The sequence below is a fragment of the Punica granatum genome, unplaced genomic scaffold (genome assembly GCF_007655135.1).
Source record: "Punica granatum isolate Tunisia-2019 unplaced genomic scaffold, ASM765513v2 Contig00409, whole genome shotgun sequence".
Classification (NCBI taxonomy): domain Eukaryota; kingdom Viridiplantae; phylum Streptophyta; class Magnoliopsida; order Myrtales; family Lythraceae; genus Punica; species Punica granatum.
Window position 1 is genome coordinate 1 of NW_022204325.1, and position 15,181 is coordinate 15,181.

A 15,181-nucleotide genomic window follows, 5' to 3' on the forward strand; every position below is an offset into this window, starting at 1 on the left:
TCGGTTAGCTTAAAAATCGAAAATGCATAAATAGATTGGTGAACCCCAAAAACCGGCTAGTTTTTAGATAAACCCATCGAACCACCCATTCGAATCGGTCGGTTGCACGGGTTCATAATTTTTTAAAGGAAATCCAATCGAATCCCCTTACTCGAATAAAAAATGAGCAGAATTGAATCTTAAAACCCTATTTAGTCTTCATCTTTGAGCTCAGTTTTCTTATTCTTCATATTCACTCTCCTTAGTTCAGTCATCGCTCATCATCACTGATTTATACTTCGAGCTCGAGCATCATAAGATCCTCTTCTCCTTCAAGCTCGAGCATCGCAAGATTCCTCTTCTCCTTCGAGCGGCAGAGTCCAGAGTCTCCAAAAGATTCCTCTTCTCCTTCGAATCGAGTAGTAGCCTCTCATACTGCATCAATCTGTTGAACACTTGAACTGATTGAGTAAAGCCTCTATTGTAAGGAGCTTCGATTCGAGCTTCCTCACTGTCTCTATTGACGGATCGAGCATCAACCTTCTGTCGATGTAATCAGCCTAGAATCAGGCTCGGGCTCTATCGTAGGGATTAAAAGGAGAAGGCAGACGGGAGCCTTGTTCTTGTTATCGTCGATGTACTAGAGGATGACAAAGGACTCGAAGATGGATTTGCCATTGTGGATGGGCTCTGTTGTAGGGATTGAAAGGGAGAAGGCGGGCGGGAGTGTTGTTCTTGTTGTCGTCGATGTACTGAAGGATGATGAGGGACTCGAAGATGGTTTGTCGTAGGGATTGGAAGGGAGAAAGCAGGCGGGAGACTTGTTCTTGTTGTCATCGATGTACTGGAGGATGATAAGGGACTCGGAGATGGGTTTACTGTTGTGGATGGGCTCTATCGTAGGGATTGGAAGGGAGAAGGCGGGCGGGAGCCTTGTTCTTGTCGTCGATGTACTGGAGGATAATGAGGGACTCGGAGATGGGTTTGTTGTAGGGATTGGAAAGGAGAAGGCAGGTGAGAGCGTTTTTCTTGTTGTCGTTGATGTACTGGAGGATGATGAGGGCTCAGGGATGGGTTTGCCGTTGTGGATGGGGTTCATCTAGAAGAGCAGGGGACTCTTGTTTGTTTCTTAGGTCCTCCTCCTTGTACACGAGCTGGATTGAGCGACGGTGGACAGACAGAGCAACGAATGAGAGAGGGGGAGTTAAGGGGAGAGAGATATGGTTATTTTTGAAAAAATAAAAAATTTGGGTCTATTTTTATAATAATCATGTATTGTATAATTTTTAATTAAACGTGTAGTCCGACCCATCGAACTCGTGAGCTCATACCTTGACCAGTTCAACATTGGTCTGATTCTGATAACACTGAAAAAAAACTATGTGTGCTGAGGATGGAGGTAGAGGCTAAGGAGGAGAAGGGTGAAGAATATGTTAATGATGGGTGCTGGTCATGGAGATGACCCTGCGCCACTCTACATCTGATCATCTCTCATTGAAGAGCCACTTTTTGCTTAGTCTCTGATGGAGAAATCTGGGTACGGTCGAGATGGGATATTCCTGTCGAGTTGATGTTGGGAAAATTGAGAGATGATGTTAGATTTGAAAAAAAGTTAAAATTTATGATTTTTACCGTGATTAACTCTTAATAAAAATAAATTTTAACAAGCATGCAGTAATTTAAAAGCAGTTTTCTTACAAACAATTTGAAATCAATTTTCTTACAACAAACCTAATGATGTCGTTGATAGAACTTTATGTTACTAAAACTCTCATTCCAATAGTACTAATCAGTTTTTTTTTTATCTCTCGCTTAATCTCTAGCCTACGTGAACGTGTGAACTTTCATCTAATTAATATAATAACAGTCATGATGATGAAGATATGACGATCACTTATAAGCAAAATATATCATATCAACTTCGCATATGGTTTTTTTTTTTTGGTACCAGGGATTTATAGAGTGAGAGTGTCATTTATTTTTCTTTTTTCTCTTAACGGAGTGTCATTTCTCACAATAGCAATTCTAGAGCATTATTTTATCAAAAAACTAGTCACATAAACGGTGCGTTGCATGAGTATTTAGTGATATTATAATTTTATAATACAAAATATTAAAATAAATAAAAAATATTGAGAGTAGTTACATTAATTAATATCTCTAAAAAATTATAAAAATCTCCTTAGGAACATATAATAAAATTATAAATATATTATGAAAATTTGAAAAAGAGTAAGTTTATATTAATGGAGAGATTCGAAGAAACGACTGACCACAAGCTAAGAGGCAGGAACGGGAGAATTTCACGAGTCCAATATGCTAACTTGGAAACCATCGTTGCACAAACGGAAAAATTTCATGGAAGTATGCTAAATTAATATATATATATATACTAGCCCTTATACCCGCGCTTTGCATGGGATTAGTCCTTAGTCATTTTGAAGAAAATTTTCAATTAATAATTCGTTAATTCTTATATTGTAATAGTAATTTTTTCCCTGGCAATTAATCCATTTGGTGAAAGTTGAAATTTTTTTGATGATGATGATGATAATAACAACATCAATAATACTAACTGCATTACCGTTGTGATATGTTCATTGACTAATGAGTCATATTTTGCTGCTGATCAGAGAGTAGGGACTGAAAATGTACACTTCTCTAGGCTAATTTTTAGGTTGCTACCTAGCTCCTTACCGGAAACATATTCTGGCCTTCCAAATACATGGAAACTTACAAATTTGCTCAAGACATATACGCAGCACAAAGATTGAGAGCAAAAGCAACTTGATCTATCATGGTTATTGCATTTTCATTCCTTCCCATTAAATTCAGAAATGTAAACGATTACATCAAGAAAAGGCACAAGTAGCGACGGTCCATCAAAATTGGAGGCAATCGCTTTGATGATGATCAACAATACTGCTACGATATTGTAAAGCCATATTTTCAACGCCCAAAAACAAAGACTGAATACCATGGTGCGCACACAAAAAAAAAAAAAAAACATCGTTCCATCAGTTTGACATTGACCCATATGGCATGGATATATACACTCACTATGCTATGGACTACACTGAAATTGAAAACCACCGAGGTCGTACAGAGAGATGAAAAGGGAAATTCGTCCCTACGATTGGTAATCACCAAAATTTGTAGTGCAACCTGCAACTTGAGGCTCAACATCTGTGTCGGTAGGGACTGTCACTCTAAGCGATGCTTCGTATAGCTTTGCCAGCTACTTCTTTAGACTGCATTAGCCTTTTCAAATATCTCCAAGAAACAAAGAACGTGCGGCAGCAAAAGTATTACAAGTCAAAGAGCGCAAAAGTAGGAGGTTTTAGAACAACTTACGTTTGCCATTGCTGATATTGTCCGAGGACTCGTAGTCGAAACAGATCGTTTGGAAATATTCGACTAAATGATACATGGTATCGAAATATCCGATTGCTTAAATTATCAGATAATGTGCCCTTTCTACTTGAAGGAACCTTACAATAATAAATATAAAAATAAAGCAAAGAAATGAAGGAGCCTCATAGCCTAGTTGTTTAACTATTCTCTGAATGAATAATTTTCATACCTTAATCTACAGTCTTTCAGTCGAACTCGGGCACCATATCTATTCGGACAAAGATCAGGTAATTTAGTCGTTATAATGCGCAAGCATGTCTCGCACTCTGAAGATGACAAGGCCCCGTTGCAAGCACCATGTGCGTACGCCTTCTCCGTTTCATCAGGAGATTCAGCATAATAATCGTATCCGTTATCTGCAGTTTCAAATACCACATCCTCGAGGACATCTTCTAGGTTACTGCTAAAAAAAACCACCATCAGCGTACTCTTTAGGGTTGCAGATATAATCCACGAGGGTCGTGTCTTGACTACCTCTTGCAATGCTAGCAAGAGAAAAGAAACCCATAAAGATGGCGATAATGATTCTTCGTGAGGCGATCATGATCGAGTACTGCCTATAAGCTTTGTTTGATTTTTTACACTGACAATTTCTTTGAGTTATATACTGGAGTTTATTCCCACCAATTTGCAGATGCGCTAAATTCCTTTGTAACTCTCGTCATTTGCGAATGCTTCCAAGTATAGATTCTATCGTCTGCCGGCAATTCAGTAGTTCCAATGGATTATGGCCAAGACTTATTTGTAAAATTATAACATAACTGCTTTTCAAAAAATCTAATTTTCTATCGGAAAATATGACCACAGGACTAAAGTGGTAAAATTCCGGTAGATTGAGCACAGAAAAAAAAAACAAAATATAAAGATTTAGAATGAAAATGGCGAAAGCGTTAATAAGGTTATGACATAAATCGTCCTTTTTTTCCGTGGCCTTTTGGTAAACCAAAGTTATAGTTTCTCACAAATTCGAGTATTGTGAATCGAAAAAATTCACGCTGTGAGAGATTTACCTCATATGAGCTAACTCAACTGGACTGAATTAGTCGGACGCCCATTAGGCTTCTAAATACCAAAGTGCTCACCAAAAAAATTGAGCTTAGATATCCATGTGGGGAAAGCTTACGTATGCCAAATTCAGAACCGAAATTTCCAAATAACTCATCGTTTCATATCAACTTATACTAAACTTTATAGGCTAAATTATGATAAAAATTTTACAATAATTATTTCATTTATTAGCGGCGTTTAGTGCTTATCAAATAATTTTACTATATAGATTTCGTATATTGTCTAACCTAGGTTTACTCAACATGGTAGAATGAGATGACAAGGAAATGAGAATAAATGTGCTATGACGCCATGTCTCTATCTTAAGTACTTATGCAATCTCTTCTAAGTGCCCGACTAACAAGATGAAATTAAGAATGTACGAAGCAGAATGAACTTTCTAATGAACATACAACTTCGAGAATTGCCGTAGCATGAATTCAATGTATGAATATGCCCATATTTTTTTTTTATCATAATTTACAACACCGGCACCGTGCTTGTGTACAAAATTGGTGCACGTAACAGCAAAGAATAATAATTCCATAATATACCTTCTTTACTGGGCTAAGTTTGAATTTGATTATGTGTTCGCATTCCTCCTAACTCTGTCGAAGATTGGATTTTGTACCAAGTCTTTTGCAGAAGGCCGCTGCCTTGGATCAGGATCCACCATCATCTATTGAATATACGCAATGTCAGGAAAAGAATAGTCAGATTCAAAGTGCGCAGAAAATTCTACCCTGAACTAGTCTTGTAAACCAAATCTGAAAATTGTGTCCGGAAACTGAAATCAAATGACTGCCTGCCAAGCAGTGATCAGATGGGGTGGCGGTGGTGTTCAAAGTCTCAGCTTTGCAGTTCCGGATAGGAGTTCAAAGTCCATCGCAGAATTAATAACTGCTTTCGCATCCCATAAAGTTTACAAGGAAGAGTGTAATTACCTTGAGTAAATTCTGGAATTGCAACGAATGGCCCGGAAGAAGAGAAAGTCTTCCCTCCCTAAGATTTAGAAACTGCGGGCCTGAATCCGGTAAAGGAGAACCCCTCACAAGCTCATAAATGGCAGCCCCCAGAGAAAATATATCGACCTTGCTCAAATGATCATAAACATCATTCAGGATTTCTAGGGGCATGTAGCGGGCATCACCCTCCTCTATAGGAAGACTCTTATCCAATGGAGTTGCACAACCAAAGTCACCAAGCTTATAAACACTGTTCTTGACGTAAATATTATCAGGCTTCACGTCTAGGTGGGCAATACCTCTATCGTGTATGAACTGCAATGCCTTTGCAATCTGTTTAGGAAAGCCAGACGAAAATTTTGTTAACAAACAACGTATATTTCATAGATGAAATGCAAGTATCTAGACTGAGGGAGATATCTTTTTGGTAATTCAAATGAATAGTCTAGTTTCTCGACACTTCCAAGTACAACCACAAACCATGAAGACTCAATGCAGAGCTCCATAAACTCAACACGGAGCTTCATGTATTAAGTTGTTCAACAAAGTGTTTCAACCACAACACATGGAAGCTGAACTTTATCTTTTGCATGAATTAGATAAGAAAATGTCAATTTTCTTAAATATACTACCCACGTTCCTTATATCGCCTTTTTTCCCAGCTGAACATCAAACCGCTTAGCTGGAGAGACATGACTAATAATCTTTCTGAGATTCTACGATGACCAATTTGAGTATTCTCTGATTTAACTAGTGCACCAATTGTTGGCAAAAGATCCATTTTTGTGAGTTAACATATCAATAGAAGAACGCATATGAGCATATATACTAAACATCACATAAAATATGTCAAGTTATTCTAAATGGATCATGGACTCACTGTCATAGAATGCAGAGATTCCGCAATCCAAATCGCAGCACCAACCAATTAACAAATAGAAGAGCTATACTGTAGAGATGCTCATTTTCATTCGTCGTTAATTACGCCTTTTCTTTCACATAAATGGGTCAATGACTCTAACAAATAGAAGAGCTATACTGTTGGATTTGCTTATTATAGGCCAGAGCAATCAATAAATCATCAAAGATTCTGCTTCACTGTTACCAAGAAATAGCTCATATAAATGCACTGACATCGTGCAACAAAGTACAATTTAACTATCGTGTCAAGCAAATCCTTTATATATGATATAGATCAACAGAACTGCACCTGATATAGGGCTTTCAACGCTTCATTCTCAGTGAATGATTGAGAAGACTTTCCAACAGATAAGCTGTAGTCACAGAGCTCCATCTGAATGTAGAGCTGCTCATTTTCAAACCAAGAAGAGTAGTAACTCGTGATGTTCTCATGAGACCCTGTGAACGAAGATACTATAAAGTTGTCAGAGGGAGATTATGCTGGAAATATGCAATTGATGAAAAGGGCTACTGTCTTCACCTAAAGCAGCTAAAGCTTGAACTTCCATCAAAGCTTTTCTCCTGCAAAAAGGGGGAGAAAAAAAAAGTTTAAGAATCCCAAACAAGAAACAAATATATGATAGCGCCGATGAACTACCTTTCCGTGTCATGATGTAACTGCCTTGTGCTATGTTTCACAGCGTATAAACAGCCATCAATCCTCTTCAAAACTTTGAAAACGCGACTGAAGTTCCCAGTACCAATTTGCTGTAAGAAAATCAGATTATTAAGTCACAAAGCGCCAATTTGTTCATTTAAAATAATGAACACAAAGGATAGATTTTAAGCACTTCAGGTAGGATGAAGACCTCAATTTCATGGAAATCTGTATGATAACGTGAGAGCCCATCTCCACCAATTATTGCAGGAAAGAAACCTGCAAATTGTGACAGTAGATTATAGTTTCAAAACATCGGAAAATTCCAAACATTAGAAGAAATAGCACCGATTATTCTCTTGAGGAAGATACGACAAGAAAATCCAATATGCCGTCTAGCATAATACATCAAGGCGGTTCACCTGCACATTTTGATCTTCGATTACCAAAAGGATCTATCTCTATATCTGAACCTTCATTGAGGTATGGGTTCTTAATGCAAGGAGGAGGCATCACCCGGCAGCGTAAAGCAACAGCAGATTGTGGCACATAACTGTGGACCTTTTTATTCCCCTTCACCGATGTTTTCTCTGTCTTAGCTTCATCTCTTTCAAGAGTATCCTCCTCAAGTTCTTCTATGTGTGGACAACCAGATAGTGAGGGACTCAATGGATTTAATGAGATGCTATCAGTTCCTGCACAAGTATAGCATATTTATTACAAAGAAATTAATGAGCTAGAGCATGGAAACAGCACAACCACACGGAAGTATAAGAACCAATAGGATAAACAAAAATCCCCCACTAATTGTTGGACATGACAAAATATTTGAAGAAGCTGCAAATAAAAGAACAAAGCATGGAATATGTCGTGCCGGGCTTCCAAGTCCTAAGTGCAGTTAGATCAGACACAGATGATCTTCCCGAACTCCTCCTTAAGTCATCAAGTTAGACCAAACTTTTCCATCTCAAACATATGTTTAACTTAGATGAGAACCAGTAGATAGCTCGAGCATACCCTTGAAACTCAATACCCTGGCCTAAACAGCCAAAAAGTTCATATCTCCAGATAAAGTTGGGTGGCATTCTGAGCAAATTGTTTCTTTTACCACATAATGGAATGTCAAATAATAATTTTTTGGAGCTAATATTGACATAATTCATCGAAGCCAATATATAATCAACCTGATTCCCTTTTTTACAATTCAACAGTTGAGAGGAAAGCTTTAGTCTCCTATTCTACACTGCATGTACAAAACAACAGCACCCTCCTCCAACAAGTTCATTAGTTGCACATTTCATAGAGAAACAAGCTACTTCTTTTGATACCAGATGTGTAAATCTAGCTCCTTCTAGGAACAGGAGTCAACGTTCAGATTAATATTGAATGTAGACATACAATGTCCCTGAAGAAATAAGCACGCAGAGTGAAAAAAATGCACAGAAATTGGAAGTCAAATTATGAATCTGAACAAATTTCTTGTAGAAAATAAAAGTACCCTCCTCCAATAACTTCATTATTTGCATATTTCACATAGAAACTCAAACAAGCTACTTCCTTTTCATGCCAGATGCACAAATCGAGCTCCTTTAACCGACGGAACTCAACTTCTCGATTAATATTAGCCGCAGATATAAAATAACCCGGAAGAAGTGAACACTCTGAGCAAGAAATTGCTAACCTCGTCCACTTGTTTTGCTCGCAGTTTTTACTTTCTCCGGTGACTTCGGGCAAGGAGTGTTCTCCTGCACAAATAAGAAACTTACTCTGATAAATCCACACATTCAATCATAGTATGATGGAGCAATGAACGGCTTAAGAGTCCTCTCACCTTATTGAAATTGACACTGTTCAGTAAGTTCTGATTATCCGGCGTGATGTAATCGGGAGTGCTGCAATCAAAATCAATCAGAAACACTTCGGTTATCATCGAATACGAATGGGAATAACTAATTGCCGGAAGTAACTAAGACACTGCCTTGATTTGGCACAGAAATGTCGACGGGATCGATTACCAGAAGAAATCCTGACTGAGGATGAAATCGAGGTTGGCGTCAGGGGCGTCGAAGTCGTGAGCTGGCATAGTATGCCGGTGAGGCTCCAGCGGAGCTGAATCCGAGTCTTGGAGGCTCTGAAATGGGGGAAACGAGGGAGGAGGCGGCTGGGGGCGAAGGGAGAACAGCTGAGCCTGCTGACCAGGCTGCAAGCTCCTCGACAGCGGTCCCTTCGTCTTCTTCCGCCCTCCCGTCTTCCCGCTGCCGCCGCCGCTCCTCTTCAAGTTCTTCCTCTTCATCTCTCTCTCTCTCTCTCTCTCTACAGTCCCTTCGACTGGTTGAGGAGGACGAAGACACGATTTAAATTGCGCGGGGATTCGATTATTTGGTGAGGATCCGGTGCGATGCGATGTAGATGTTCTTGCATCTCAGCCATTGAATACGTGGAGGATGGGATTGGAAAGGAATCTGCAACCGTTAATTGATGGTTTTAGGTGGGAAGCTTCCGTGGGTGGCGTACCATGTAAGCTTCATCGATTTTCAGCGGACGACAGAATATGTTTCCTCCCAACATTGGAGGGGAAAAGGAAAACAAAAAAAAATTAAGGTGGTGTTTGCTAACGAAATAGTGTATGGTTGTATTTAACTTCACAAGATAAAGATAAAAGTCATTGAAAAAATTTATTATTAAAAAATTAATTATAATAATGAAAAAGTCTGTGAAAGAATTATTAAATTGAAAAAAATAAAAAAATAATGATTATATTGTCGAATTGTGAGAAAAATAATAAATAATTTTGAGAATTTAATATTAAAAAATTACTTATAACAATGATTAAGAAAAAATACGTAAAAGAATTTATTATTAAATTAAAAAAATATAAAAGTAATAATTATATTATTGAATTGAGGAAAAAATAAATTAGAGTGAAGTGGAGCATGATTTAACTCCATTGCCAAACAATTCCATCCCAAAAACCAAAAAATTAGATTTGGAAACAGTAGACTAAATTATTACTATATATACCTAGGGGTGATCGGTTCCGGGTACCCTGTATATTTCATAATACCCGGACCCTACCCTGTAAGGGACAGGTTCCAAGATTTTGGAACCGGACCTTACCCTGTTGAATCATGGAACCGAAACCTACTCGAAACCTGTATTATACCACAGGTTCCGGGTATCCTGTTGGAACCTGTAAATTTTTTCCTCTCGCTAAATAAAATCGAAAATATCATATACATAATCAGTAATTATGTCAAATATATTATCAACAAAATTTAGATTAATCCTTAATAATGAAATAATAATATGTCTCATCGACCCATCGACAAAATTGAACATTCATAATACGATCTCACACAACAAAATGCCTATGTTCTGATTCATTAGAAAAAATAGTAACTTTACTCTTTCCTCTTTTTTTTTAATAAATAACCGGTTTCGGGTACCCTGTAGGCAGGAACCGGAACCGGAACCGATTTTCACAGGTTCCTAATTTTAATACCCGGAACCTACCCTATTTTCAATACGAGCTACCCAGACCCTACCCGTTAGGGTAGGTTCCAACCGGTTCCGGGTATACCCAGTACCCGTGCACACCCCTATATATACCTATATATATATATATATATATTAGATTTACCTCTAGAAAAAGGAAAAAATAAAAAATAGGTTGCCGTTTTTTGGATAAGTAATTAAATCAGTTCGATTTTGTATTTCCTTGATAAGAAATTTCCGCTAAGAAAGCATACCCGTTATCGGCCTATAGGTATGTCGTTTCACGATCTAGGATCTGTTTCATACAAATTCTACAACATATGCATGTATTAATATTATATTATATTATATTATTTGCAAATTGTTTGAAATCTGAATATTATGTGAATTATGAAATTTATTAGATGATTCAATAACTTACTTGTAATTTAGTTAAACTTACTTAAACTTAAAGTGCTTATAAAGTCCAGATAATTAATTTCCGAAGGGCTTGCACACGCCTCATTAAATCTAAGTAATTAAGTTACAATTTAAATTGGAAAGTTATTTTAAGAAGATTTAATTAAAATTCAAAATCGACTTTTCAAGTGGGGAGTTAATATGGCGGTATTTAATTAATTTATTTTTTTAATTACATTTTAGAGAACATTAATACATTTGTGAATTATTTTAACATTTGTTTTATAAATTTATGACGTTAATTTATAATTTTTAAATGTTACAATTTTATTTAAGATAAAATAATAAAAATAAAATATTAATAGAATTATAAAAATAGTGCTCCGCGTATTGCATATATTTCTTTTAAATAATTTTCGGATGTGTTTAAAATAAATAATAAGATAAGTAATATAGGATTGAAAAATTTAATTGCAACAATCAAATCATGCAAAAAATAATATTGTGAAATATACATAATATTGCTTTATTATGAAAGGAAAACATACCATTAAAATGAAGAAAAAATTGCAATGATAAGAATAAGTAATAATTTGATTTGTATAAGATTATTATGTCAATCAAACATTACAAAAAAAATTATATTATAGAAAAATATATTATATACGGGATGTAAATTAAAAATATAACATAAATAGTTTTTAAACTTAAGTTTAAAATACGTAATAGCATATCGATCATGAGAGAAACAGCTTGACATAAAGTGTAAAGAGAAATAAAAGTAGAAAGAAAATAGTATCGAAAATGAATTTTGTCTATGCTCTATTTATAGGACATATAACACGTTGAATTTAGAAATGCATCATATTTCGAGAAAAACTTTTAAATTACCGAAAGAATTTTAATATTTCAAAAATAGAATATTCAATTATACCCTAAGTACAAATAATATAGACAGATATTTACAATTCATCGAACCAATGCATACAAAATCTTCCAAATTCATTTAAATTAAATTAAATTAATAAATACATGAATATATTCGGGTACATGAATCTTTTTTATTAGAAATATAATTTTTCGAGTAAGCGAAGAGGCAATTAACCACGAGCTGAGGGCTATTAAACGGGATGATTCGAGACCCTCACATTATTTAATCAAGAGCTGGGGTTCTCGAATAAAATTTTTACGTTCCGCTCTTCATATTTTTATAGTATATATAGATATATAGATTTGAAATACATTGTTTAAACGAAAAAAAGTAACAAAACGATAGAAAATGGACGTATAGAATAGAAAGAGAAGAAATGTAGGGACGGGGAGAGGATGAGAGTTGAATAGGTATTAAATTTATAATTATAATCTTAATTTAGTTATTGTTTGAATATATTTTTTTATTAAGGGTATTTCATATTTAAAAGTGAGACGAATGTTTTCCTAGATTAAATGCAACGGTAATTTTGTAATTTTAATTCCATGTTTTTCACCCCAACCTACCATTTATCTTTTCCTCTTTTCTTCAATCAATGTCCATTCCACCTTTATTTTTTTATTTCAACTTTAAATTTATTTTTTTATCATTTTTCTTTAAAATTAAATTTCATAATTTTTCATATAAAATAAACCATTTTAAATTTCACATGTAATGCACAAAGCAGGTTCAAATCTATTAATTCACATGAAATTAATATTTTATTGCATCAAATAATAATGTCTATCGTCCACATGTAACTCAAAATCACACTCAGTGCCTATACACAGTTTTACAGATTGAAATTAAATTTGATTCCCTCGCTCTTGTATGTACATATATATATATATATATAGTATAGATATATAGATTAACTCTCATTAAAGAAATTATTATTATTAGGACCCAAAATCTCTCAAATTTGGAATATATATATATATATATATATATTAGATCTTATCTAGACTATAATTAATTTTTAGATATATATTTATGTCAATTTAACTATGTTGTAATTTTTCCATGGACCTTTTGAAGTTGTTAAGGATCCTTTTCGGTGGTAAGATTTTCAGAATATATATATATATATATATATATATATATGTATATGTGTAGGTATGGATTATGTGCTACGGACGTACTGTTTCTATGTGCTTCTCCACAATGGACTCAGGCTTCTTGCCTGAGTTGCTTATCCACCGCATACTCTTCTATTTGCCCTACAGGGAAGTCGTGAAGCCGACTGCCAAAATCGGTGAATGGTTCAGGTAATTCCTCTCGAGTATCCCGATATTAGAAGATTTGACTTTTGAGCACTGCCTCACATTGAGAAAGGAGATCCTGTCACCACAAATAAACAAGAGCTCGAGCTGTCGAGGTTGAGGTCATAGCTGCCATGAATTGAGGAGATATCTACATTACCACTACTCCTACGATATCGTAGGAGCCATGAAGGGCGGGGAGAAAAACTAAAGAGTAATCTATTGAAGTTGACGTCCATGTGTCCTTTGACCTGTGAAGTCGTCTCCTTTTATAGACATATTTCAGGCGGTTATTCTTCCCATTTTGCTCTCTAATTTGCAACACGAAAATCAAGTAACCACCCACTAGCATGATTTAAGGAGACAACTGCCTAATCATCAAGAAAGTATGTTCCTGAAGCCTCCACATGTTACAAGGCTTGTAGACGTGTTTTTGAATGAAAATAATATGCTCCACTCTCTCCCAAGAAAAGACAATACCCGTTAGAAACGTGACTTGACTCAAGCGGTTCGATACTTGTTTCGATTAAGTAAGGCCTTCAGTGCGAGTCCTTATAAATGCAGAAAATTTACGCTGAGATAGCTTTACCCCTGAATAAGTCGACTCGGCTCGATTAGATTAGTTAGGGCCAATTGAACTTTTAAAAATCAAGGTTCATACAGAAAAAAAAATAAGACAACACTTGTTTTGTAATCTACTCGTGCCCATGTGGCTTCATAATGCCATCAGGAGGCGACCCATGTTCCCGATAACATTTTCCAAGAAAATTAAAATTGTACCGGTAACACCGGGGGAATGCCATTCCACGACATTATAACATATGTCTTTCAGTTCCTTTCCCATGTCATTCCTAGGGGTGTTCGGGTCCGGGTACCTTGTGATTTTCATGATGCCCAAACCCTACCCTGTAAAGAACAGATTCCAAAATTTTGGAACAGGAACCTGTATTACACCACAGGTTTCGGGTACCCTGTTGGAACCTATAAATTTTTTTAATCTCGCTAAATAAAACAAAAAATGTCTCATCCATAATCAGTAATTACGTAAAATAGAATATCAGCACAGATTTAGATTAATCCACAATATATCTACAATAAAGAGTAATACGTCTCATCAATCCATCCACTAAGAAAGATAGACAGAGAGGGGAATATGGTAAAGTAAAAGGGAGAAATATATCTGAATATAACTAGAGAAAATTATTATCGAGTCTAGGTACCGGTTCCGGATATCCTATATGCAGGAACCAGAACCGAAATCTGTTTTCACCGGTTCCTAATTTTAATATCCCAGACGCTACCATATTTTTAATACGAGCTACCCGGATCCTACCCTAACGGGTAGGTTCTGACCGGTTCCTGGTATACCCAGTATCCGTGCACGCCCCTGGTCATTCCGCACGGATAGAAAGGATTTAGATTGAGATTTCATTATTTGACGTTGATCGGCCGTGACAAGTCTCTTGAGGCAAATCCGTTCCTTTGAAATCTCCAAGTAGTCAATGTTAATTGCGGTCCAGATTTTAAGGATTTCATTGTGGAAAAGCTTTTTTGCTGTTACGAGTATTACTATGAGTTGCATACAATGCAAGACCGTCGCATACAAGACCGTTATCGAATAGTTTTTTTTTGCTATTACGAGTTATGGAATTGCAACGAATGACCCAAAAAAAGAGAGTTCTCTATCCCTAAGATTGAGAAACTTCGAGCCTCAGGAATATATCGACCATCCTCAAAGATTGATCATAATCATCATTCAAGCTTACTCTCAGCTAACTCGGCCATTGGCCCTTAGCTACTGTTTAGTGTTGCCTCACCAACATCCTGCTCACATCAATTGTAGCATTGCCCTCGTTAAAAGCTTCCACTCTTATCCCTTCCTCAATCTCTTCATTTTGAAAGAAAGTTTCATCGATCTCTATCAAACTGCCATTGGTTGGCATGTGATTGGATACATCTCCATCAACCTGTCCAGCATCCACCTCAAGATTCTTGGAAATATTACATGTCACATGATGCAATAAGTCCTTGTTGCCCTCACATTATCATCTTTGGTAGCTATTAGCAACTCCTCTAATGCTTTGTTTGTTTC

At 36.2% G+C, this 15,181-nt stretch overlaps 1 protein-coding gene across 2 annotated transcripts; it reads right to left on the minus strand.

Annotated features, from left to right (window-relative positions):
* Positions 1 to 4,856: 4,856 nt before the first annotated feature.
* On the minus strand, positions 4,857 to 9,366 carry LOC116190270 (wee1-like protein kinase). 2 transcript variants are annotated; one of them, XM_031519949.1, is made up of 10 exons: positions 8,979 to 9,366; positions 8,795 to 8,855; positions 8,645 to 8,708; positions 7,386 to 7,658; positions 7,175 to 7,242; positions 6,964 to 7,073; positions 6,847 to 6,887; positions 6,616 to 6,779; positions 5,385 to 5,738; positions 4,857 to 5,119 (listed from the first exon to the last, which is right to left on the minus strand). In XM_031519949.1, exons 1-10 carry the CDS (start codon positions 9,254 to 9,256, stop codon positions 5,024 to 5,026), a joined length of 1,509 nt encoding a protein of 502 aa, XP_031375809.1. In that variant the 5' UTR covers positions 9,257 to 9,366; the 3' UTR covers positions 4,857 to 5,023. The 2 variants fall into 2 exon arrangements, with proteins under 2 accessions (XP_031375809.1, XP_031375810.1); XM_031519950.1 differs by having other exon boundaries at positions 6,616 to 6,764; positions 8,979 to 9,362.
* Between the last annotated feature and the right edge of the window lie 5,815 nt (positions 9,367 to 15,181).

What these genes read in the sequence shown, in the direction of transcription:
- LOC116190270 (XM_031519949.1), bottom strand. Translation starts at nt 9,256, where the DNA reads ATGAAGAGGAAGAACTTGAAGAGGAGCGGCGGCGGCAGCGGGAAGACG. An exon ending in TCAAGCTTTAGCTGCTTTAG is followed by an intron (nt 6,780 to 6,846) that starts GTGAAGACAGTA and finishes ACAACTTTATAG; the next exon opens with TATCTTCGTTCACAGGGTCT. An exon ending in AATTCCAGAATTTACTCAAG is followed by an intron (nt 5,120 to 5,384) that starts GTAATTACACTC and finishes TATATTCAATAG; the next exon opens with ATGATGGTGGATCCTGATCC.